This window comes from Eubalaena glacialis, chromosome 13 (genome assembly GCF_028564815.1).
Source record: "Eubalaena glacialis isolate mEubGla1 chromosome 13, mEubGla1.1.hap2.+ XY, whole genome shotgun sequence".
Classification (NCBI taxonomy): Eukaryota; Metazoa; Chordata; class Mammalia; order Artiodactyla; family Balaenidae; genus Eubalaena; species Eubalaena glacialis.
This window is the reverse complement of record NC_083728.1, coordinates 77726346-77750557: the sequence shown is the minus strand read 5'-3', so window position 1 is coordinate 77750557 and position 24212 is coordinate 77726346. Positions and strand designations below refer to the sequence as shown.

At 42.8% G+C, this 24212-nt stretch overlaps 1 protein-coding gene across 3 annotated transcripts in view; it reads left to right on the top strand.

Moving 5' to 3' along the window:
- Positions 1 to 24212, top strand: part of XPO6 (exportin 6) — a 110323-nt gene that overhangs the window by 72593 nt on the left and 13518 nt on the right. For 2 of the 3 annotated variants that reach the window (XM_061208497.1, XM_061208499.1), the window contains 8 exons: positions 3878 to 3986; positions 5429 to 5521; positions 6674 to 6743; positions 13238 to 13397; positions 16509 to 16601; positions 19901 to 20045; positions 21705 to 21851; positions 22754 to 22943. In XM_061208497.1, coding sequence (XP_061064480.1) covers positions 3878 to 3986; positions 5429 to 5521; positions 6674 to 6743; positions 13238 to 13397; positions 16509 to 16601; positions 19901 to 20045; positions 21705 to 21851; positions 22754 to 22943 — 1007 coding nt within the window. The remainder of the gene's footprint in view (positions 1 to 3877; positions 3987 to 5428; positions 5522 to 6673; positions 6744 to 13237; positions 13398 to 16508; positions 16602 to 19900; positions 20046 to 21704; positions 21852 to 22753; positions 22944 to 24212) is intronic. The other variant, XM_061208498.1, reaches the window with a different exon arrangement.

The following is a 24212-nucleotide window of genomic DNA, read 5'->3' as shown; positions in this document are numbered from 1 at the left end:
CAAATTTTAATATGTTTTATTTTCCTTTCCATTCAATTTAAAATATTTTGTAATTTCTCTTGAGTTCCTCTTTGTTGTTTAATTTCCAAATATTTGGGGGTTTTCCATATACCTTCTCATTATTGTTTTCTAGTTGATTATGATCTGCAAACACATTTTGGGTGATTTCAATTCTTTTCAATTTGTTAAGGTTTGTTTTATGACCTAGTCTTCTTGGTGATTGTTCATTGTGCACTTGAGAAGAGTGTGCATTCTGCTGTTGTTGGGTGGAGTGTTCTAGATATGTCAGTTAGGTCAGGTTGGTTGATGGTGTACATGTTGTCTTTATCCAGTTTGTTCTATCAGTTACTGAGAGAGAGTTGAATTCTCCCAGATACAATTGTGGATTTGTCTACATCTCCTTTCAGTTCTATCAGTTTTTGCTTCATTTATTTTGAGACTCTGTTGTTTCACACAAGTTTAGTTTTCCTTTTCAATGTATCTATTGAGTGTTTGACTATATCTCTTTATGTGAGTTTTTTAAGTGGTTGCTCTGTATATTAAAATACATATATATTTAATTTTTCAAGTTAACATACTACCACTTGAAGTGTGATATAGGAACCTCACCACCATATAGATCTTTTTGCCCTCCCTTCTTTGTATTGAGGTTGCCATATATTTTACATCTGTGTGCATTGAAAACCTCATCAGACAGTGTTCTATTTTTGCTTTCATCCAACATTCATATTTTAAAGATCTTAAGAGAAACAATAGAGAAACAGTCTGTTGTGTTTACCAAGAGATTTGTCAGTCCTCTTGCTTTCCCTTCATTCTTGAAGTTCCAGGTTTCTTTTTCATTATCCTTTACCTTCTGTTTTAATCAGCTCGGGCTGCCATAACAAAATACCACTGGCTGGGTGGCTTAAACAACAGAAATTAATTTTCTTATACTTCTGGAGACTGGAAGTCATGGATCAGGGTGCTGGCAGATTCGGTTTCTGGTGAGGGCTCTCCCTGGCTTGCAGACGCTGCCTTCCCTCTGTGACCTCACATGGCCTCTCTTCTGTGCATGAACGGGGAGTGGGGAGAGTGAGCACGCTCGTACTTCCTCATGTCTCCTCCGCTTCATATAAGTGGATTAAGGCCCGCCCCACCCTTATGATCTCACTTAACTTTTATTAACTTTTATAGGCCTTGTCTCCAGTACAGTCACACTGAGAGTTAGGGCTTCAACGTATGAATTTATTTATTTATTTATTTATTTATTTATTTATGGCAGCATTGGGTCTTCGTTGCTGCACTCAGGCTTTCTCTAGTTGCGGCAAGCGGGGGCTACTCTTCGTTGCAGTGCGCGGGCTTCTCATTGCGGTGGCTTCTCTTGTTGCGGAGCACGGGCTCTAGGTGCGCAAGCTTCAGTAGTTGCAGCACACAGGCTCAGTAGTTGTGGCGCACGGACTTTTAGTTGCTCCACGGCATGTGGGATCTCTCTGGACCCGCAACTGAACCCATGTCCTCTGCATGGGCAGGCGGATTCTTAACCGCTGTGCCACCAAGGAAGTCCCTCAACATATGAATTTTGAGTGGACACAGTTCAGTCCAAAACACCTTCCAGCTGAAAGAACCTCATGGAGGATGGTTATAACAGCTGCTTTAAAAATCTTCGATAATTCAACATGTGTCATCTGTGACAATCTGTTGATTTTCTTTCCCTTGACAAATGTTCAGTGTCTCCTTTTTTTTGGTATGTCAATTAATATTTTGTTGTTTGTTTGTTTGTTTTTGTGTTTTTTAGGCCGCACCGTGCGGCATGCAGGATCTTAGTTCCCCGACCAGGGATTGAATCCGTGCCCCCTGCATTGGGAGCGTGGAGTCTTAACCACTGGACTGCCAGGGAAGTCCCTGTCAATTAATATTTGGATCCCTTTACCTGTTGTTCTACCAGCCTTAGGCATGGCTTCCATCTCCACAGTCACCTTATGGTCAAAGATGGATGCTGAATCTATAGACATCACACCTATGATTCAGGCAGCAGGAATAAGAGGGAGAGGTTAGACAAAAGAAGCTTTCCCAGAGGTCCCACCAAATGACTTCTTTCCATATGTCCTTGACCACTGAGACAACACAGATGATAACTGTGGGAAGCAGCTCCACCCCTAGGGCTAGCAGTACAAAGGAAAGAGGTGTTGGGGTCATTAAAATGTCAAATATCAGAGGGACGGCCCCCATGCAGCTAGAGCTCAGATCTCTGAGGAGAGGGTATCACCCAACTGCCACAGGAGCTCAGAGGAGAGGCCCCAGGGAGCTGGGACTTAATCCTTTGAGAAGATGTATCCTGGCTGCTGCCAGCACCTCTGAGAGTTCGTGATGGGGCTGGTTTGGGGAATGTGGAAGCTGGAACCAACTATTACTGCCGGGTGACCATTGTTGGGGTGACACTGGCCAGGACAGCAAGCCCCCAGGAAGATTGGGGTCCCTTTGCCCCTCCTTCTGCCTTCCAGTTTTCCTCCAGTGCCCCTGTTGACAGAGCCTAACAGGCAGAGGAGGAATGTGCTTTGTGTAGTCTGAGTCCCAGCATCACACAACGTGGAGAGTGGACTGGCACTGAGAGCTGCATAACCAGCGTGGCTGGTTTGCCTTGTGAGTAGGACGAGCTCTGAACTTCCCGTAGAAACATTTCAGGACAGGCAAGCGTTCAGGCTGCTTGATTTGTTCTTGAAAATTAGTGGTTTGTTGGCCCTTGTGGTAGCAACTGTCACATAGAACTATGGTGTCTTCTGAGTTAGGTTCTTATCACATGTGGGAAATATCCAAGCCTAGGGCTCCACATGTTTCTTTGAGAAATTATTCTTAGACATAGATCAAAGGGTCAGGGTTCCCCTAGGCTTTTTCCATCTCTCCTTTTAGGTTTTAAGTGTTCTTACAAATTGACTAGAATTGAGGTTTTCTGGAGTGGGTGGAGCAGGATCCAAGCCTGTTGGTGGTTTATGTGTAGAGAGAAGAACATGACATGTTGAGTTAGGGAGCTCTGGGTTCAAGCCCAGAGCTTGTGACCTTGGGCAGTTTATTTAGCTTCTGTTAACCGTAGTTTCCTCATCAGAAAAGTACCGATAATACCACCTACCTGTCACAGTTGTTAAAAGGACTGAATCATTGAATTAATAGATATTTATATATAGTACTTACAATTCTCAGGGCAACCACTGAGGAAAAAACTTTAAAAATATATGGTAAAAGAAATGGCAAGGGAATTAAAATAGCACACTAGAAAATATCTATTTAACACAAAAGGAGGCAGTACTGGAGGAATTGAGGAAGAAAAGATATAACAGAGAAAACAAATGGCAGAATGGCAGAAGTAAGTCCTTCCTTATCGGTAATTACATTAAGTGTAAAGGATTAACTTCTCCAGTTAAAAAGCAAAGATTGGCAAAATGGATTAAAAAACATGATCCAACTACATGTTGTTCAAGACACTTGAATTTTAGACACGAATAGGTTTAAAGTAAAAAGATAGAAAAAGATATTCCATGCAAACAATAACCAAAAGAGAGCAAGGGTAGCTATACTAATATCAGACAAAACAGACTTTAAGACAAAAATTGCTACCTGAGGCAGAGAAGGACATTATATAATGATAAAAGGTTCAATTCATCAAGAAGGTTCAATCCAGTATGTTCTGTGCCTGGAACATAGTTAAATAAATAAACAAACACCCCTGCTACTGTTCCACTCTCACATAGCACTTGCAAAACCATAAACTAAGTTTAGTTTAGATGCTTCTTGTGTATGGTGATCCAACACAGACACCATTCCCTTCACAGTACAGGAGGCCTTTTTGAAATCCTAGGCTAAAAGCCTGCTTTCATGTGATGTTGAATTTCTCCCTGCCACATAGGTACGAAGACGCCCTAGTCCTCTTGCTCACGGAGGTGTTGAATCGAATCCAGTTCAGATACAACCAGGCCCAGTTGGAGGAGTTGGACGACGAGACGCTGGATGACGATGTAAGCAGCACATCCTAATTGACCTTAATCATTGTCATGCTGTGGTATGAATCGAAATGGAGCCTTGGAATCCGTGGCCCTTTGCTCTGGAGATTATTTTTAAGCCAGAGTGGTCTTACGGTTTGAGTTATGCATTTGAAATTGTATCCGACTGGTCTCTTTGGGTTCATTAACTGTAAAAAAAAGTTTTACAGACATTTACCTATATGGACTAGAGAGGTAAGTAGAGAAACCATATGTACAGTGAGAAGTGGTTTAGTAAGAACTCTGCATCTACCTCCTGTTTTCCCTGCCTTGCACCCACACTCTGGGCAACAAATAAAAGCTAGCTGGATGCTGGTGGAAATAGTTAAAGAGATACTTAAATGATAAGGCTAGAATGAAAGGATGTCTCTTTTGACTATATATATTTTGTAAACTGATATCTCTTAAAATCAATCTTGAATTTATTGATGCTGGTGTGCCCAACGTTTGTAAGGAAAATGTCTGTAAGGACACAACTCCAGTGTTCCTTTTTCTTAAGCACCGTGCATTTAAAAAATTTCAGGTCACTGGTATGACTCTCAAAATAACAGCCACTGTGGTGTGGTCAAGACCTTGAGGGAAGCCATATTTGGGTTCAAAATAGCCTTGTACTTGGAATCAGATGGCCTGGATTTGAATCTCTGCAACCCTGGGTAGGAAGGAGGTAGAGGTCTGGTCACTGAAATTCTCTGAGCTTTAATTTCCTCATCTCCCAAAAGGGGAAGGATATATCTGAACTGACCTGTGTTGACAGTTACATGTGAGGGTAGCACACGTGGATGTACTGACCACGTGCCTGGTGGGTAGTAGAGGCTTGGTAAATTTTAGCTTCACTTCCCGTTACCTGTTTGATATAGGCCAGTGCATCTCATATTTTAGCCTGGATAAGAATCACTGGGACAGCTTGTTAAATAGACTTTGATTCAGGAGGTCTGGGGTGGGGGCACAGAGTTTGCATTTCTGACAAACCACTAGGAGATGCTGATGCTGCCTGTCTGAGGACCGTACTTTGCCTGGCACTGGTGTGGTTGGTTATACTTATACGTGCTTAGTAACGGGCTGTCTCAGAAGGTAATGAACCAATTCCTATAGCTGGGATGACGTAAAGGGGACTTGGGCATTTCACAGGTGACTTTTTAAAAATATCTTATTCCTATGACAATAGGGAGAAAAGTAGGTCATTCTATGTGGATCATTTGCTTTTTGAGGAAATAGCTTCCTGTGAAATTAACTCATTGGATTAAAAAAATTTTTTTAGCTTAGCCTTTTTAAAGTACCAAATAACCTGGTTCCATCCTTTGCTATTTCTTCACATATTTATGTCTGAGAGTGGACTTGAGGTTGAGGACAGGTTGGCAGGGAAGATCACGAGACTCTGCCTGTCTGGGAGAGCTGATCCTTCTGTGTTTGCCCCGCAGCAGCAGACAGAGTGGCAGCGGTACTTACGCCAGAGCTTGGAGGTAGTGGCCAAAGTGATGGAGCTCCTTCCCACACACGCCTTCTCAACACTGGTAACTCACCACTTGGAGGGGAACGAAGAGCCTAATTATTTCCCTGCATATAGCACGAGTAGTAAGGCTTTTTTGCTCACCAGTATTATAAAATGTATATATTTTAAACAGAATAATAATTACCATAACCAACCCTCAAATTTAAAAATGTTAACATTTCCCCCAGATATTTTAAAATCAACTTTTGGAAACTCTGTTTTTCTTTCCTAAACTCTTGGGTGTAATATGAATTTTACTAATGCTTTCATCAGTAGCTCAGAAGTGGCTAAGCCAAGTGGAAGATTTATTTATAAAAATTACATCGTTGAAAAGTTAGCCTTTGTAAAGCTCACTCTTGACAAATTATTTGCTGGGTACTCTCTGCCTGTGTTTATGTGCTAGAATCCTTAAGTCATAAGGACTGATTTCATTTACTAAGTGGTGTTTGTTATTTGAGGAGATTTCATTAAGTCCATCTCTCCTCTAGAGGCAAGATAATTTATTGGGGTCAGCTTTGCATTGCACAGCCCAGCTATATCTTGTATTCTCTTATGGAGAGTGCCATTTTATTTTGCCATCTGCCTTTCTTTGGGACCTGTCGTATTAACGTCTTAATTTTATCTTAATGGTGAGTTAGCAGCTTTAGAAAGAGAAGGTAGAGCTCTGGTTATGAAGGTCCTGTCTGCTAAATGAGTAAGGCAAACTGACTCCAAATAATTTGGCTGTCTTTTCACTCTGCCATACACTTTAATAAGGCAAATCTGCTGTTTCTTTCAAAGGCAGGGTTTTCCTTGGACTTGAAGGGAGGTGGGCCCTGTCTCAGAGCTCTAGAAGGTGTAGATCATTTGGGGGCTTGATGTCCTCTTTTAAGAACATAGTAGTCATAATAATCATACCCAGCATCCAGTGCTTTGTTTAGAAAAAGTATCAAACTGGTGTGTTATTTTCTTTCTTATTCCAAATATTAACTGGTGGTTTCAATTGTAGAAATTGTCGGGGGTGGGAGGTGCTGAAGGGTGCCACCTCTTCTTGGCTGCATATAAAGCTTCCCAGAGAAAAGTTTTTTATCCTGTTCCTCCCCACCATAGGTACTTCTTTCATTGTTGAAATGCTGTTACAATTCGCATTTATGGTGTTTTTTTTGTTTTTAAATGTTTGTTTCTTTGTTTTCAGTTTCCAGTTCTTCAGGACAATTTAGAAGTTTATCTGGGTTTACAGCAGTTTATAGTTACTTCAGCGTCAGGTAAGCTGGCTTTTATTTTCTAATTTAATGTTCAGAAAAAATTGGACTGATATTTAATTACTGCCTTCTGTGTTGTCAGAACATGCTTTCTCCACTGCCCCCTCCCTACTGCTCCCTCTCTCTCCATTTCTAAACAGGGAAAATTAAAAAAAAAAAACACTAAAAATCATGATTAAAAAGGAGCTTTGGGGGAGGTAAGAGATGAGGCTGTGACCGCATATTCCAAAGAGGCGTCTCAGTGAGAGAAAGGAAGCTGGTTTGGAGCAAAGAGGTAGGACTTTTGAAAAACCCTAGTGATTAGAATATTTCTCTGTGTCCTTTAAGCCAGCTAGTACGCTAGCAAAAAATGGCCTTGGACTTTCCTGCGACGAGTTCGTTCTTCTCTGGCTTTTAGAATCATGAGGACATGGGAGCAGCCCTGCAGCAGGTGGACTGGTAGAGCTCACCCTGGGGGGTTGTTAGCGCTCCTGTGTCAGCAGCCCTGACCGTAGCCGGCTGGAAAGATTTTGGCCTGCTGTTGGCAGGTTTCACCAGCTTGGGGTTTAGGGTTAGCATTTTTTGGTTATTTTGTTAATAATAATGATAAAATAATAGCTTCTATTTGTAGAACACACATTGCATGCCAGGCACCATGTTATTTGCTTATGTTATTTAATTCTCTCAACTGGCCTGTGAGGTGTAAGTACTAATAATAGTTCTCCTGTTTTACAGAAGAGGAAATTAATGTTCAGAGATGTTAGTTTACCCAAGGTCATGTGGCTTGTTGGTGCTAGTACCAAGATGGTATAATAGGGAATGATAGAAAGTTGAATTAAGCAAAATTTGACATTCATTCTGCCAGCTGAAAACACACACACACACACACACACACACACACACACACACACACACACGTGTCATTTCACACTGCTCTTCCTCACAGTTTTCCTTACAGGAGTTCTGCCTGGCCCTGGCCGGGCTCCCCTCTCTTGTGTAACTCTTGTTTCAGCCTGGCACAGAGCTGTCCAGGGTGTAGCCCATTGCCTGGATGAGCCAGGGTGTAGCCCATTGCCTGGATGAGCTTGTTATTTGTGGCAGAGCCTCCCCGAGAGGCTGCCCTTCTTGGTGGCCTGTGACGGCTTGTTTCCATGACTATATTAGCTTCTAAATAATCCACTGGGCCCCAGGAGGTTGATGGGACTTGGCATGCCCCAGCTTTAGGCCCTGATTGTGTAGATAGGGTAAGAACAGCTTATGCAGAACTTTAAAAAGACCACTTTTCAAAACAAATGCGCCTGTAAAATGCTGTCAGTATTAATGGACATTTGACTGTGTACAAATGCTACAGATGTTTCCAGAATCCATTCTTGGGAAAAATCGTACTGTGGTGATCTCTCCCTCAGGGCCACTATTCAAATTAGAATATACTCAGGACCGTGAAGACATTCTTGACCTTAAAAAAAAAAAAAGTTGAGCGTGTATTCCTTTCCCCCAAAATTGACCCCTAAAGTCAGTGTTAGTAGCTGACTTTTTTTTAACATATTTTATTTATTTATTTATTTATTTATGGCTGTGTTGTGCCTTCGTTTCTGTGCGAGGGCTTTCTCTAGTTGTGGCAAGGGGGGGCCACTCTTCATCGCGGTGCGCGGGCCTCTCACTATCGCGGCCTCTCTTGTTGCGGAGCACAGGCTCCAGACGCGCAGGCTCAGTAATTGTGGCTCACGGGCCCAGTTGCTCTGTGGCATGTGGGATCCTCCCAGACCAGGGCTCGAACCCGTGTCCCCTCCATTGGCAGGCGGATTCTTAACCACTGCGCCACCAGGGAAGCCCTAGCTGACTTTTTTTACATTACATTGAGTCGGTCTTCAGGTGAAAATCTGCAGTGATTCCTAAGTCCTTTTTCTGAGACATAATTGATAACTTAGAGCTTCTTATCTGAGAAGGATAATCTGAATGATTTTTCCCTAAATGAAATATCATATGCCTGCTCTCATTACCGCCCATTTACTGGCAATTTCACAGTGCACTTGGCTCTTCCAGGTCATTTCTAAACCTCATCCCTAGCACTGATCATTGGTGCATATATTCCAGTGGCAGAACCTCTCAGGCCAGAGAAATCCTTATTTCCTGTTTTAAAATGAGCTCTCTTATCCATGACAAAGCAAAAGCCAAGTTTCCAATGGAAAGGCTATTAAAAAATGGAAACTCTGAGTACATTTTGTTCCTTGGTTCCCATGGTCATTTACCCCTCATATAACCTCAATGCTATATTAGTCAGCCTTACTGCCTCTTACCAGAAACTACGTTCTCTTTCCCCTGATGGGTTATGGCCCATTCCTTCCATTTGCATTGACCTTCTCCCGGCCTGAATTCCAGAGCCTGTGAGATGGGAGTCTTACTCTTTCCTCTGCTTCTGCTGATCCTCCTGCTTCCACTTCCTCAGTAAAGTCCAAGGCAAAACATGCTGTCCCTGTGGTAGGTACGTCAGTCGCTGTGCCTCCCTTACCCCTGGGAGTCATCCTTTGCCCTCGCTGTTTGTCTGTCCCTTTTGTGGTTTGAGAAATCCTCAAAGCCCTGTTGTGCCCCTAGTGCTGCATTTGTGTCCTTATGTGGCCTTCAGGTATCCATTTTGTAGGTGATTGGCTTCTGCCACTCCTTACTGAGATCTTCTCTCATTGGGGCAATATTTCTGCTCTAAGCAGCCCTGTTAATTTTTCTGTTTAGCTGTGCAAACTTCCCTGCCTAGGAGATTGCTCCATCTACAATATATAGATTTTTGGACTTAAATTCTTTGTTCTGCTTAGGTTCGTTTATGACTTGTTTGTTCTCTCAGAGTGGAATACCTTAAATGCTAATTTTTATACCTTTATCTCCCAGCCTCCCCCACCTCAAAAAAAAAAAAAAAAAGAAAAAAAAAGAAAGACCGAATTATATTTAACATTAAGATGTTTCTTTCCAGGGCAGTGATTTGCCAGTGAGCTGTTCTTTGGATGTGGCTTAGGGTACATCTAGACAGCTGCAGGGTGACTTGCTTTCTGTAAGATAGGACTTCAGTGTGGCCATGATATTTTCTGTCTCTGAAACCTGTACGTAGCAGTGTTCTCCCCTGCAGGCTCCACTTTGCGGATGTTCTGTGCTGTTGACTGGAGGAGGGAGGGAACTAAGCCTTAGCCAAATAGAAGAAATGTGGGTTCATCTGAACAGCTTTTCACAGTGGCAACTCTAGCCTGCCCCCTCAGGTTGAGGTGTGGTACCTTGCATGATTTTTTGGTGGTGGTGGTAGTATGTGGTTTCCAGGCTGGGGGGCAGGGGCTGGAGACTGATTTAGGGTACTTACTGCCTGTATGTCTGTCTGCCTTGCAGACGGAGCAGGGAAGAGCCAACTGCCATTTTGATTAATATGAACCTTGGGTGGCACATATGTATTAAGTTGAATTATATGGAATTGCAGTTTTCTTAGGTCAGAGATGGTCAAATATCAGCAATTTCATATGGTTCAAACTAATAGTTTAAGACACACATAGCAGTTGCGAGCTGTTTTTCATTCTAGGTACTGCTTTTTGTCAGACAAATTAGGGTCGGTTTAGAGGGGAGTGGTCAGGATGGCAAGGATTCTCGAGGGAGGGTGACACAGAAAATGGAAGGGGCCCTGGGGTGTATTTCAGCCAAGAGGAGACTGGCAAGAGTGTGACCCCTCTCTGCATATCTCCCCAAGACTGTCATGTGTCAGCAGGCTTAGGCTTGTTTTTCTCCCCTCAAAGGCCGGGACCAGGGGTAATAAGGAGCAATTATAGGGAGGCCCCTGTGTTTTTGACGAAGCTGTCCAAAGATGGAAGACTCCCTCAAGAGGCATTGGGCTCTCTAGTATTCAGTTGAGGTGTCCAGGAAGAGGCTGGAGGGGCAAGGCTGGGGGAAGGCCATGCTTCAGATGTGTGCGTGGATGCAGGGGCCAAAGGGGAAGAGGGGCAGGCCTGGTCACCATGACTTTTTTTTTTTTTTTGCATCTTTATTGGAGTATAATTGCTTTACAATGGTGTGTTAGTTTCTGCTTTATAACAAAGTGAATGAGTTATACATATACATATGTTCCCATATCTCTTCCCTCTTGCATCTCCCTCCCTCCCACCCTCCCTATCCCACCCCTCTAGGTGGTCACAAAGCACAGAGCTGATCTCCCTGTGCTATGCGGTTGCTTCCCACTAGCTATCTATTTTACGTTTGGTAGTGTATATATGTCCATGCCACTCTCTCACTTTGTCACATTTTACCCTTCCCCCTCCGCATATCCTCAAGTCCATTCTCTAGTAGGTCTGTGTCTTTATTCCCGTCCTGCCACTAGGTTCTTCATGACCTTTTTTTTTTTTTTTCCCTTAGATTCCATATATATGTGTTAGCACTGTATTTGTTTTTCTCTTTCTGACTTACTTCACTCTGTATGACAGACTCTAACTCCATCCACCTCACTACAAATACCTCCATTTCGTTTCTTTTTATGGCTGAGTAATATTCCATTGTATATATGTGCCACATCTTCTTTATCCATTCATCCAATGATGGACACTTAGGTTGCTTCCATGTCCTGGCTATTGTAAATAGAGCTGCAATAAACATTTTGGTACATGACTCTTTTTGAATTCTGGTTTTCTCAGGGTATATGCCCAGTAGTGGGATTGCTGGGTCATATGGTAATTCTATTTTTAGTTTTTTAAGGAACCTCCATACTGTTCTCCATAGTGGCTGTATCAATATACATTCCCACCAACAGTGCAAGAGTGTTCCCTTTTCTCCACACCCTCTCCAGCATTTATTGTTTCTAGATTTTTTGATGATGGCCATTCTGACCAGTGTGTGCTTTCTCTCTCCTGCTCTAGTTAGCTCTCTGTTCTGTGTATCGAATTCAGTCGCACATCTGTAGTCACTCATTCTGTACCAGGTGCCGTGCTGGCTGCTGGGCAGAGCCCCTCACCACGAAGGAGTTCACAGTCAGTGAGGAGACAGACTTATAAATCAGTAGTTTATCTCCTTATGTGCACGGAGCGCCCTGGGGGGATGTAGGAGGGGAAGTGAGTTCCCTCTGTTGGGGGAGTGGGGAGGGAAGGCTTTCCAGGAGAGGCGATACTTAGGTGAGCCTGCAGGCTATATGAGGGCCGTGAGGTGTGCGTGGCCAGAGAGTGACGTGGGGACTCCAGGCAGAGACCGCAGCTTGTGCAGAGGTGCAGAGACGAGGCACCAGGGGGTCATCAGTGGGTCCAGGTGATAGAGTGGGATCGGAGGAGGAGGTGAAGTCACAGAGACCTCAGCTGAGGCTGGGGAGGTTGGGATTTTCCCTTTTGGCCAGAGGGAGCCCCAGAAGGGTTTGGCACCTTGCCTGCTGGGAGCTTTGTGCTTAGATCTGGGTTCTAGGAAGATGCCGTGGAGCGCCATGGGGGGAGGTTCCTGCCTCCAGCAGAGTAAAATCCTGAAGTGGCAGTGGCAGGAGAAGGTTTGAAAAGTATTTAGGGAGTGGATGGATTGCAGGTGCCCTATGGCAGTGATCTTACTGTTACTGCCCCTCCCTCCCTCCTCCTGGATGCAGGAGGAGGACTTGGTCAGACGGAGAGCGCTTTCTCTGGCTTGGCAATAATTAATATATTTTGTAGACCTGTGTGGGGAGAGGGGTCCAAAGGGCAAGGAGGTGGCTGAGTTGAGGATGTTGTTGCCCTTCATCTTTGTTTCCTCCTTGCTCAGCTTGAAGAAATGTTGAGGGAGAGTTTCAGGCCTTAGAAAATCACTAGCTCTTTGTTATTCATTATTAATTACAAACACTGAATAATGTTTTATAGTTTATAGGGTTTTTACACATTCTAATTCAGCCCTTACTATAGTGAATTAGATAGTAGTGCTTGTTTCCATTTTAAAGATGAAGAAACTGAGACTTAGAGGGCTCTCTGAGGCACAGAGCTTGCACGTGGCAGGGAACCTGTGTCTTCTGAATCCCAAGTCCTGTGCCTTTGGTCCATACGGTGCTACCTGCGAACCTGGGGTGGAGTGCTGAGTGCACCCTGTTCTTTGAACCCTGTCAGCCCATGGAGACTCCATTCTGCACCAGGGCCATTTGCAGAAAGCCCGCAGAGTCGCATAGGCTTAGCTTAGGAGTCTAGCTCTGCCCTGGAAATACGACCCATGTTAGGCAAGTTACTGGGCCCCCCTGGGTGTGTTTCCTTGTATGTAAAATTGGCGGTGTCATTCCTCACAGGGTCAAGAGGAATCCAGTCATGGATCAGATCGGTCCATGTGAGCACGGCCCTGGCTGTCTGTTGTCTCTGTTTCTCCCTCTGGCCTTGGGGTGCATGTGGGTCTGGCTGTAGGTGGAGCCTGCCCAGTTTCCCTGCTTGGTACTGGGAAGCAGCCTGTGGGTTGCTATGTTTCAAAAATTGGTTTTGCTGAATGTAGCTTGCCTGAATGAGCAGTTATCTGTAGTGGTAATTAAAGCATGTTCTTCCTGTTGAAAAACCATCTGAAGTTTTATGTTCCAGGACACAGGTTGAACATCACAGCAGAGAACGACTGCCGGCGGCTGCACTGTTCCCTGCGAGACCTGAGCTCCCTCCTGCAGGCTGTGGGCCGCCTAGCCGAGTACTTCATCGGGGATGTGTTCGCCGTGCGCTTCAGCGACGCCCTCACGGTGGTGGAGAGGTGGGTGGGCAGTTACAGCATGGAGCTCAGCTTACCTGCTTGTGTGAGGAACAGCTATTGCCAGGCAGCTGTGCTCTGGCGCCAGGTGAATTGAGGCTCTGCCACATACAGGGGAGTGTGGAGCAGTCACTGACCCTCTCTGAACTTCAGGTCCCTCATCTGTAAAATGGAGTGGACGTAGTATCCTGTAGGTTTATTGTGAGAATTACATGAGGTAAGGCACTGAGCACAGGGCCTAGTGTGTAGCAAACAGTAAATATAAGCTGTTGTTTCATAGAAGATCTCATATTTAAAGACAGGAATAACCTCAGAAGAAACCAGGTGAGGTCATAAAGAGACGTGAAGAAAGCCGTAGTAATAAAAGGACAAACAAGTAGGCAGTAGGCACTATCCGAGTAGGCAGCCAGATGCCAGAGGTGGGACCTTTTCTGGTCCTTTTAGAATGGGACTGGTTTTTCCAGTCCTTTTAGGGTCCTGAGGATTTGAAACTGGGCAGCTTCCAAGCCTGACCTGAGGGGTGGATCCCAGCCTTCCCACCACCAAGCTCCTTTTACTACTTCTTCCTCGAGGGTCCCCCACAGGGTTTACGGCTGCATTTGTTGAAGACCATTTCCTACTACCTAGTCTGCCCCCTCCCTTCTCATGAACTCCTACATTTAAAAAGTCATATGCTTAAAATAAAAGTGACAGGAGGTTTTCAGATCATTTCAAGGTAACCAGTGAGTTGATTCGATCAAAACTGGGTGGGTGTGGGTCCAGCCGAAAGTTGAGAGACACCTGGTGCTTTCATTTACCCAGTAGCTGTATCGTTGGTAACACATGAGAGGTAGCTGGGGCTCAAGCCTAATTACTTGCATGCCAGATTTTTTTTTAACTGTTACTCTTAGCTTAAAAGCAGCGATAACTAAGAATTTTAAATAAATCTTGAAAAGCCAGATTAATATTAATAATAAAAGCAGCATACAGTAGTAGGAAATTTTCAAAAGTAATTTTGTACATTTTCTTTCATTCTGTACTTTGAGGGACAGGTATTGTCATTTTATCTGAGTAAATTCTGACCCAGAGAGGGTGAGTGCCTTACCTCAGGTCACACAGTTCATGAGTGGGAGCACAGGTACTTCAACCAGTTTCCTGAGTCCAAATACTGTGCTCTTTCCAAACCACAGAGCTTCTACTTCAAGTTCTTTTTCCTCTTTTTCCTGCACTAGGCCTGTTTCCGCTGATGGTTAGTAGGAATAGAACATGTCCTTCTGTCTGAAATCTATATTTAATTTAAACTTAAGCAATATATTATATCCATCAGTCATTTCAACTTCATAGTGAGATGACTGTTCAGAGATCCCGGATTGCTATTTTATAGGTCCTTATATATACATCTTTGTGCACTGCTTAGGTTTTCAGGCTCAGTCCGTAAAGATACTTTGCTGTTTTGTCTTCATTTAGAATAAAGTGTGAGAGAAGCCTCCTTGTTATGGCTATGTGATCTTAATAGCCACTGTGATTAGCAGTGTTTTCACTTATAGGTTACATAAAACAAACCTAATATTAAGATTGCTAAACATAGAAATATTAAAAGATGTTCATTTTTAGTGTAGAACGTTAAAGAATGCTGTTGAATGAAGAAACAGAATGTAACGTCGCATGCGATATTATGATTTCACTTATATGAGGTACTTAGAGTAGTCAAAATCATAGCGACAGAAAGTAGAAGGCTGGTTGCCGGGGTGGGAGGGGTATGGAGAGTTATTATTTAATGGGTACTGAGGTGCAATTTTACAAGATGAAAGCGTGATGGAGATGGATGGTGGGGGTGGTAGCACGTTGTGAATATATTTAATACCACTGAACTGTACACTTATTGTATGAATGTGAAAAATGTGGGGCAGCTTAAAGAATTAAATACTGGCTGCGCATTGGCGTCTTACTTATTGATGGTGACTGATTTGATGCCTAGTTATTGCCACCACCACACCCCGCTTCCTAGGACTTCAGATTGAGAACCCTTGGCTCTTTTACCCTTATTTCCTTGACTGACTGGAAATACGTCTTTCTGACTGCTCCCCAACTGTGAATAACTTGTGGCTCAAGCTTGTGGTTTTTTAACAAAGTCCTGCTTTCTCCCCGCCATCAGAGAGGAGCATTTTTCAGAGTATGGTCCACATGCATCAGAGTCCCCTGGCTGCTTTTCAAAGATGCACATTTCCAGAACCCCCTCAATGCTAGAGTCAGTCTGTGGGGCAGCACCAGCGAGCTGCATTTGTAATTAGTTCCACAGTTGATTCTTATGCTCAGTGAAGTTTGAGACTCTCCTCACTGTTGGATTGGGGGAGAGAAACATGCACCGTCTTCCCTGGCGTCCCCCTCAGACCTGCTCCCAGGTTTCCTTACAGAGTAAGCACAGAGAGAACCTAGCCAGGTCTCTAGTTTTTTTGGTTTGTTTGTTTATGTTTACTCAGAAAGGAATGTCTGTCTCTAATGAAAGATGCATTTCCCATTTCCCACTAGAGCTGGCTATTAGTTACTGTATTTAATGTTCGTTTGTACTGATATATAGTGAGCCCTTGGGCAACCAGTGGGCTCAGTAACTTGCTTCTCAAAGAATTGTGCTTGAAGTTAAAAATACCTTAATCTATTTTAGAAACTTTTGTGGCCTCCCACCCCCCAGCCCCATTTCAACTCTTCAGAAAGTTAAAAAATTGTGTAGGAAATACCCATAGATTCTACAGTGAACATTTTGCTGTATTTTCTTTGTCATATACCTATCCGCCTGAAACATTCACTTTTTTTCTAATTTTTTTTATTGTGGTAAAATACACATAGCATAAAAATTTCCATCCTAATCATTTTTATTGTATATATTGTTACATTACATTATGTTCTCTGTGTTGGATATTTATATTGTTTTCAATGTAAGTAATGCTTTAGTTGGTATCTTAGTATATAAATCTTTATGCACATCTCAGATTATGTCTTTGGGATAAAATTGAAGACCTGGTCTGGATTCTTTTTGATTGAAAAGAAGTCTGTCCTCGAGACCTTGGTACCTAGTCCATTTTGTCTATTTTAGTCCATAAGCTGAATGTTTTTTCTTATATTCTTCTTTGCCAACAGGCTGGTCAAAGTCACTTTGTATGGATCTCAGATAAAATTGTACAACATTGAGACTGCCGTGCCATCAGTATTGAAGCCTGATCTCATTGATGTGTAAGTATAGTTAGATGTTCGTGTATTCTCAGAAAGACTTTGTTGTCTAGCCCCAAATGATTTTACAGATAAAAAGGGACCGTAGTGGCTGCCATGAAAAGATGAAAATCTCCCACCTCGAAACCTAGAAAGAGAAAGATTGTTTGATGATATCTCGGGGCCGGGGTGGTTGGAGTGAATGGAATTCATCGGGCAGATGAGAGCTGGCAGCAGAAGGTATATGGAGTAGGCATTTCAGGAGGAAAGAACGGCACAAGCCAAGCCACAGAAGTGTTCCAGAGTCACACAGTTAGGGACGTGGTGAGCGGTTGGTGTGGCGGGAGGCGGGGCTGGATAGGCATGTTAGGGCTAAGTGTTTCACCTTGAATGCCATGACTCTTACCCTGTAGACCAGTGACTGAAACTGCAGGGTACAGGAGAATTGCTTGGGAAACATATTCCCTCAGAGATTCTGATGTAGCAGGATGGCATAAGCCTCGGGTATTTGCATATTAAACAAGAACCTCAAGTGATTTTGAAAGCGGGGCATTCAGGGACTACACTTTGAGAAACTTTACAGACAGTGAAAAGCCATTAGGAAAGTGACATATGGAAGGGATAGAGGAATGGGGACTGGAGATGGGGCCATATCCCAGAGATTACACTGCCCAGAAGGCTTGCTCTAGACTAGAGCAGGAGTTGGCAAGCTATGGCCTGTGCCAAATCCAGCCCACTGCCAGCTTATGTAAATAGTTTTATTGGAACACAGCCATGCCCATTCATTTACGTATTATCTGTGAGCTGCTTTTGCACTACAGTGGCAGAGTTGAATAGTTCTGAACAAGAGTGGATAGCCTATAAAACCTGAAATATTTATACTCTGGTTTTTGCAGAAAAAGTCTCTGACTCCTGTTCTAGAGCATTCTTGAGCTTCAAATTAGATAAATAATAGAAAGAGAGTCTTATTTATATTTAAATATAAATAATATTTATATTTTCTTACTTTAAGGTACTTAGTACCTTCTCTTACCTAACTTATTTTGAAAAAGTTCAAATCTATAGAAAAGGGGAAAATAGAATGAACACCCATATACTATACTCTCAAGCTAGATTCATCAATGATAAATATTTTGCCACATTTGCTGTTTTTTGTTTTGTTTTTTTAAATAAATTTATTTTTATTTATTTATTTTTGGCTGCATTGGGTCTTCATTGCTGCATGCAGGCTTTCTCTAGTTGTGGCGAGCTACTCTTCGTTGCACTGCCAGGCTTCTCATTGCGGTGGCTTCTCTTGTTGCAGAGCACAATCTCTAGGTGCATCGGCTCAGTAGTTGTGGCTCGCGGGCTCTAGAGCACAGGCTCAGTAGCTGTGGCGCACGGGCTTAGTTGCTCTGTGGCACGTGGGATATTCCCAGACCAGGGCTCGAACCCGTGTCCCCTGCATTGGCAGGCGGATTCTTAACCACTGCGCCATCATGTTTTTTTTTTCCCTTGTGCTTCTCTCTGTATACACAAGTGCACACACATACATTTTTTGTGTGTGAACTGTTTGAAAATAAATTGCAGACAACACATCACTTCACATATATATCCTTCAGCATGTATCTCCTAGGAACATTCTCCTATGTAACCATAATACCATTAACAACACTCAGAAACTTTCATAGATACAGTAATGTCATCTCCTATTTTTAAGTGTATATGTATATATATTCCGTATTCAAATTTCCCTAATTATCCCAAGAATGTCCTTTTTACATATATATCTATAGACGTACATATTTTGGATCCGAGTTCTAACTAATGAATCACACATTATGTGTGTCTCCTGTAGCCTAGACCAGGTTCCCCAAATTGTGCGTGTTTGGGAGGGGTGGGGTGGAGAGAGAGACTGACTTTCTGGAGATCCAGATCCTAATTTTTTTTTTTTAAAGAAAATCTTAATCTGGATTTGTCTAGTTGTTTTTCTCTGTATTCGATTGAGGTTAAACGTTTTAGCAAGAATACTGCATAGGTGATGACATGTCCTTCTTGCATCGTATCTAGAGGCACTTGAGGTCAGTTTGCCCTGGGATTGTTGATACTGAGTTTGATTTTAAATAGTGTCTGCCTATAACCTAGCTATATCCACTGAAAGCTCCTAGAAGCAGTGGCACTCCAGTAGCAATGCTACCTCTAGTACTCAGGCTCTTGGTTTCTAAAATACATTCTCCATCAAAAGGAACCAGAGTTCCTTGGAGAAATGCTCCAAGTCTGGGGCAGGTTGACCCTGGAGAATCTTGTTGAGTCAGTAAGGAAGGTTGGGAACGTATGAAAAGGATATAGGGGCTAGCTTGAAAGGGTTTTTCCTGGTCAGACTTGACAGTGTGATCATTAAGAAAGAATGAGGATGATAATGAGTTATAACATATTGAATATAAGGCATCCATATAATTTAAAAGCAAGAAAAAGATCAGGGAGGGAAAGCTGTTTTTTACAGAAGAATACAGCTAATGAACAGAAAAAGAAAGATAGAATTAGAAAAACCACTAGTTTGCAACCACCAGTGTAAGAATGATTTAGGCAGGGTTCCTCAATGGGTGTTCGTTGGGGAATGGTATATTTATTTAGAGTCTCAAAGTATCACCCCAAGATTACTTACTAATTTTTTCAGAAGAGGGAGAAATAGCCCATTTAGGTTTATTAGAAGGTCTGGTGTTTTGTAAGCTCTGAGACAACTGCCTCACTTTTAAAAAGATTGATTATTTATTATCTTTGATGAATTGTGAGCTTTTATGATGTATATTTTGTTGTGTGTATGGTGCAGTACAAAATTGGCAGAAACCAAACATAGTCTTTGCTACTTCAAGCCTCTAGCCAGATACCATGTAGGGTATGATGGAAGCTTAAACTTGAGAGACTCATATCAAAGCTTATTTATAAAGCTATAATTCCTGGTAGTTTTCTACATCCTGATTTGTAGCTATGGATATAAAATTTTTACTAGTTCCCAAGTCAACACATTATCACTTAAGTTCTTTGATTCTGTTTTTATTATTTACCATTCTCTCGGCTGAGCTCACGTGTGTCACAGAAAGATTGAATGAGATCTGATAGACATTTACTAACTGCCTTCTGTGTTCCAGGCAATGGTGGCAATATTTAGATGATGGGTTTTAACTTTTAGGTACTACGTGAGCAAGTAAATGGTTTCCAGACTTTCACGCGTGTCCTAGAATAGTAAATGTGATGGATGGAATTCTTCCCTCCTGTGGAAACACGTTTAGTGATAATATATTTTGACCATAACCTTTAAAATCGCGTCTTCTCTCCTTTCGCAGGCACGCTCAGTCCCTGGCTGCTCTGCAGGCTTACTCTCACTGGCTAGCACAGTACTGCAGCGAGGCTCATCGGCAGAACACGCAGCAGTTTGTTACGCTCATTTCCACCACCATGGATGCAGTCACACCCCTGATCAGCACCAAGGTCTTGAAACAGCAAAGGCTGCACCTTTTCTCTAACTCCACGTCTGTCCTTCTGTTCATAGACCCGTTTATTATAACAGTAAAATACCACAAAGCATTGGACCCAGTTCTTACCGCTGTGATAGAACTACGTGTATTTCATGTTCCTTTTTAGTTGTAGTCCATACAAATTCAAATATAACTATTTTTTCAGTTCTCTAAGTCCCACATGAATACATGCTCATTGTCAAAAGGTAAAATACTGTTCCAATATACAGACTAAAAAATTATGGTACTCTTTAATCCCTACCTTCAAAACATTTTCCTTTCCAAGGGAAGCACTGTCAACAGTTTGTTGTATATCCTTCAGACTTTTTCCTGTTTTCACATACTGCATAAGTAAAAGTTTGTAGATAGTTGGAGAGATATCTTCAGATATCTTCTTTTGCTTATTTAACATTATGCCTCGGAGACCTTTACACGTGTCGAGCAAGTTCAGTTTTTCAAATTGACCAACGCTATTCTGTAGTGGGGGCGTATAATGATTTTTCTGTTGATGGAAATTAGATCCTTGTGTGTACATCCTTGTAGGGTAGATTCCTGGAAGTGTAATTGCTGGGTCGAAGGTTATATATCCATGTAAAATTTGATAGATTCTAAGTCGTCCTCCAAGAAGACCACCAATTTATATTTCTAAAGCATATACTTTTTTTCTTTTCTTTCTTTCTTTTTTTTGGGTGGGGGGCGGTAGTTTTAATCATATATGGCATCCTGTACCACTATTAACAGAACACGGTGTTGTTTTCTGTAAATTTTTGTTGTGTTTGTAATTGTAAATGAGTTATGATATCCTGTGAGGGGTTGTTTCAAAACTTACCTACCCATTGCTGGTATTTTACGTTGCCTCCGCTTGATAAAAAGTCACTCTGTAATGAATAACTCTGAAATGTGTGTACTCATGAATGTAGCTTTGTCCTTTTAGGTAATTTTCTTAGAATAAGTGGGATTATAGGGTTAAAAGTTAGGGATATTTTGTGGTTCTAGGAAATTATGTAATTTTTTTTCCTAAATTATTCTGTGTGCCACTGACTCTTTGGTGTGTTGTTTTCACCACAGTCTTACTAACATTAGGTCCTGTTTTCAAAGAGTCTTCTCTTTTGCTAATTTGAAAGGGATAGAATGGTACGTGAACCAAGGTTTTGATTGGCATGTTGAGGTGAAGGAAGTAGGCGAGCCTGGTGCAATTGATGGAGTGCAGAAAGCGAGGGGGGAGATCTTGGCTTGATTGGAGCAAGAAGAGCGAGATGAACAATCCCCAGCTGTTTGAATGATATGCCAAGGAATTTGCCATGTGATTTAAGAGCTGACGGGAGCCACTGTAGATTCTTGAGCTGAGAAGTGACTGAGCTCAAAGATGCCGGTGACTGAGAATGGGAGGAACTGAGGGGGGCGCGGGGGGGGGTGGTCCTGGCTTGAGGGCAGGAGCTATCGATGTGGCAAGGAAGAGGATGCCTTGTTGCTGGGCATCATTATAGGAAAAGTTCTTTGAGCCAGAGCCTAGGTGGTATAATTTGGCATCCAAGAGCCGTATTTAGCTCGTGGCTGCCTCACCAAGTTCTTCTAATACCAGTCTCACAGGAGATGTCGTGAGCTGACATATCATGTCCTCTTCCCTCTCCAGGTCCAAGACAAATTGCTGCTATCTGCATGCCATTTACTGGTCTCACTGGCCACCACTGTGCGACCCGTCTTTCTGATCAGCATCCCCGCAGTACAGAAAGTATTCAACAGAATCACCGATGCCTCTGCCCAGCGGCTGGTTGATAAGGTGAGGCCTCAGGGCTACCCTGGGGTCCCCAGAGCTGTGTGGCTCAGGCTCAGGGAAGCTGAGGAAGAAGAGTCTAGCCTTTCTTTTTGCACTTAGAGCTTACAGGCTGTGCTAACATAGATGGATTTCTTATATGCATGGCACCGATGCAGCCTCAGTGCTCTCTGTCATGACCTTCCTAACACAGTCAGTGTGCTGATTCACACATAAAATGTTCCTCCCAAGAGGCGTGGAGATTGTGCTGCTTTGAGAGCTGGCAATTTGGCTGGTGTTGGGAGAGTCCTCTTTGCATTCTTTCTGGTTTAAAACAGTCTGCTTTTGTTGTTAAATGTTTGTTTTCTTAGGGTTGAGACACTCCAGACAAGTATATTCTCCTAAAATCCTCCGGGAGGCTCAGGCTAGAAGTTTAAAAACAACAAAACGGGTGGGGTCATAGGGGAGTCAAAGCAGTTACTTAAAAGCACCTGGGATGTGAATGTATTGCTTCTGACTTGACGCCAAGGGCACATTGACTGTAAGAGACTCTTACCAGCACTGTTGTGAGTAGCTTCTCGGAGGGTGTCAGAAGCCGGCAGCTGAGGGACAGGTTGGATTCAGTGTCTGTGATTTCTCCCTCTTTGATGCTTCAAGTACTGAATTAGAGGGGAAGTGCCAGCACTAAGAGTGATTGTGGAGGCTGGCCCTGAGATGTGCTAGACCCAGATTTGGTGTTTTTGCCTCAGTTTCTCTTTTCTCCCTGGATTATCTGAGTTGGACCAAAGTTCCAGGCCCAGGTTTTAAGAAAGGAGCCTGAGGCCTGAGCTCACTGTGTGCGGTAGGTACTGAAGGTTGTGTCAGGCACAGCCGCTCTGCTGCCCACGTTGCTCGTAAACTTCTGATGGATGCCTTGGGGTCTCTTCCAGGCTCAGGTGTTGGTGTGCCGAGCCCTCTCTAATATCCTGCTGCTTCCATGGCCAAACCTCCCAGAGAATGAGCAGCAGTGGCCTGTGCGCTCCATCAACCATGCCAGCCTCATCTCTGCGCTCTCCCGGGATTATCACAACCTGAAGCCCAGTGCTGTCGCCCCGCAGAGGAAGATGCCCCTGGATGACAGTAAGTGGCCCCTAGGCAGGGGCAGCCTGGGGAGATAGGTAGGGCAGGCACCATTCTTCCTTTGTGGCAGATGGGATTTGCATCTGGGGCTCATGGGTGAATTCATCTGTCCACAGTCACGCAGCTGCTAAGCAGCAGAGTCGTACTCGGGGGTAGAATCCTGCTCACCTGTGGAATTCAGTGAACACATCAGATGAACCTATTTCTTGAATGCAGGTTGCCCCCGTCTCTTATTTAAAATGTCCAAAATAAGGAAAACATCCATTTAAAGACATTATTTGATGATGCCTTCCGTGGGTAAACATCCTATAGTGATTCTTGATCCATTTCAGATACTTGTATAAGCAATCAAAGCAGTTCACTTCTACACACTGGGAAACATGAAACTATCTTTTGAAACCGTTTCTAACCTTTCTCCAAATATATGTAAGAGGCTTTGAAAGAGCTTGGTATCTTCAAGTTTGATTTTTTATATTAAAGGAGGAGGAAAAAAAAGAATCAAGAGAACTCAATAGTTCAAGTAGAAGGCATCAGCTTTCTCTGAAAAATCTTCCTGAAATAACAAATATTAAAGAAATATTTTGAAAATACAGTCTATTTTCACAGAAAGAAAATAATAGAACATTGCTGATATCAACAAAAATGCTTTGTGAAATGTTAGTCATATATACTCAACATTCTTTAAAAAAAGCATTATTTTTATAATTAGAAATATTAACATGCTAATTGTACAAAAATACTAGAATGGTATACAGATGGAAAAAGAAACTCTTAAATCTCACCATTTTTAGTATTTTAGAAAGTAACCTTTTTAACCGTCTTATTGTTATCAACCTTAATAATAATATACCGTAATAGCCAATTATTTTACCAGCAAAAGTGAGTTTATTCGGGAATAGCCAGAGGAATTGCAGTTCTCAGGATATGAGGACTATGGCAGACCATAGGCAAATCCAAAGAACTAGGAAGGGGAACTTGCTTTTATAGGGTAAAAGGGGGAGTTGCTAGGGGCTGTAATAACCAGAGTCCATTGGAGGAACCTGGGAGTCCAAAGTATAAACTCTTCTCACTGGTTAGGCTGCTACAGTCTGTGATTGGCTGGACTGTCTTCAGGTGGGAGAATAGTTTTCTTCTTCCTGCGGGATAAGTAGGCAACACCTTCCTATTTGGAGTAATTGACAGTAATACATGGTGGGGCATGATAGCTCCCCCTGCAGACGTGTCCTGACTCCTGGTCTAGCTAAGGTTTAATTCCTCATTGTCTTCCCT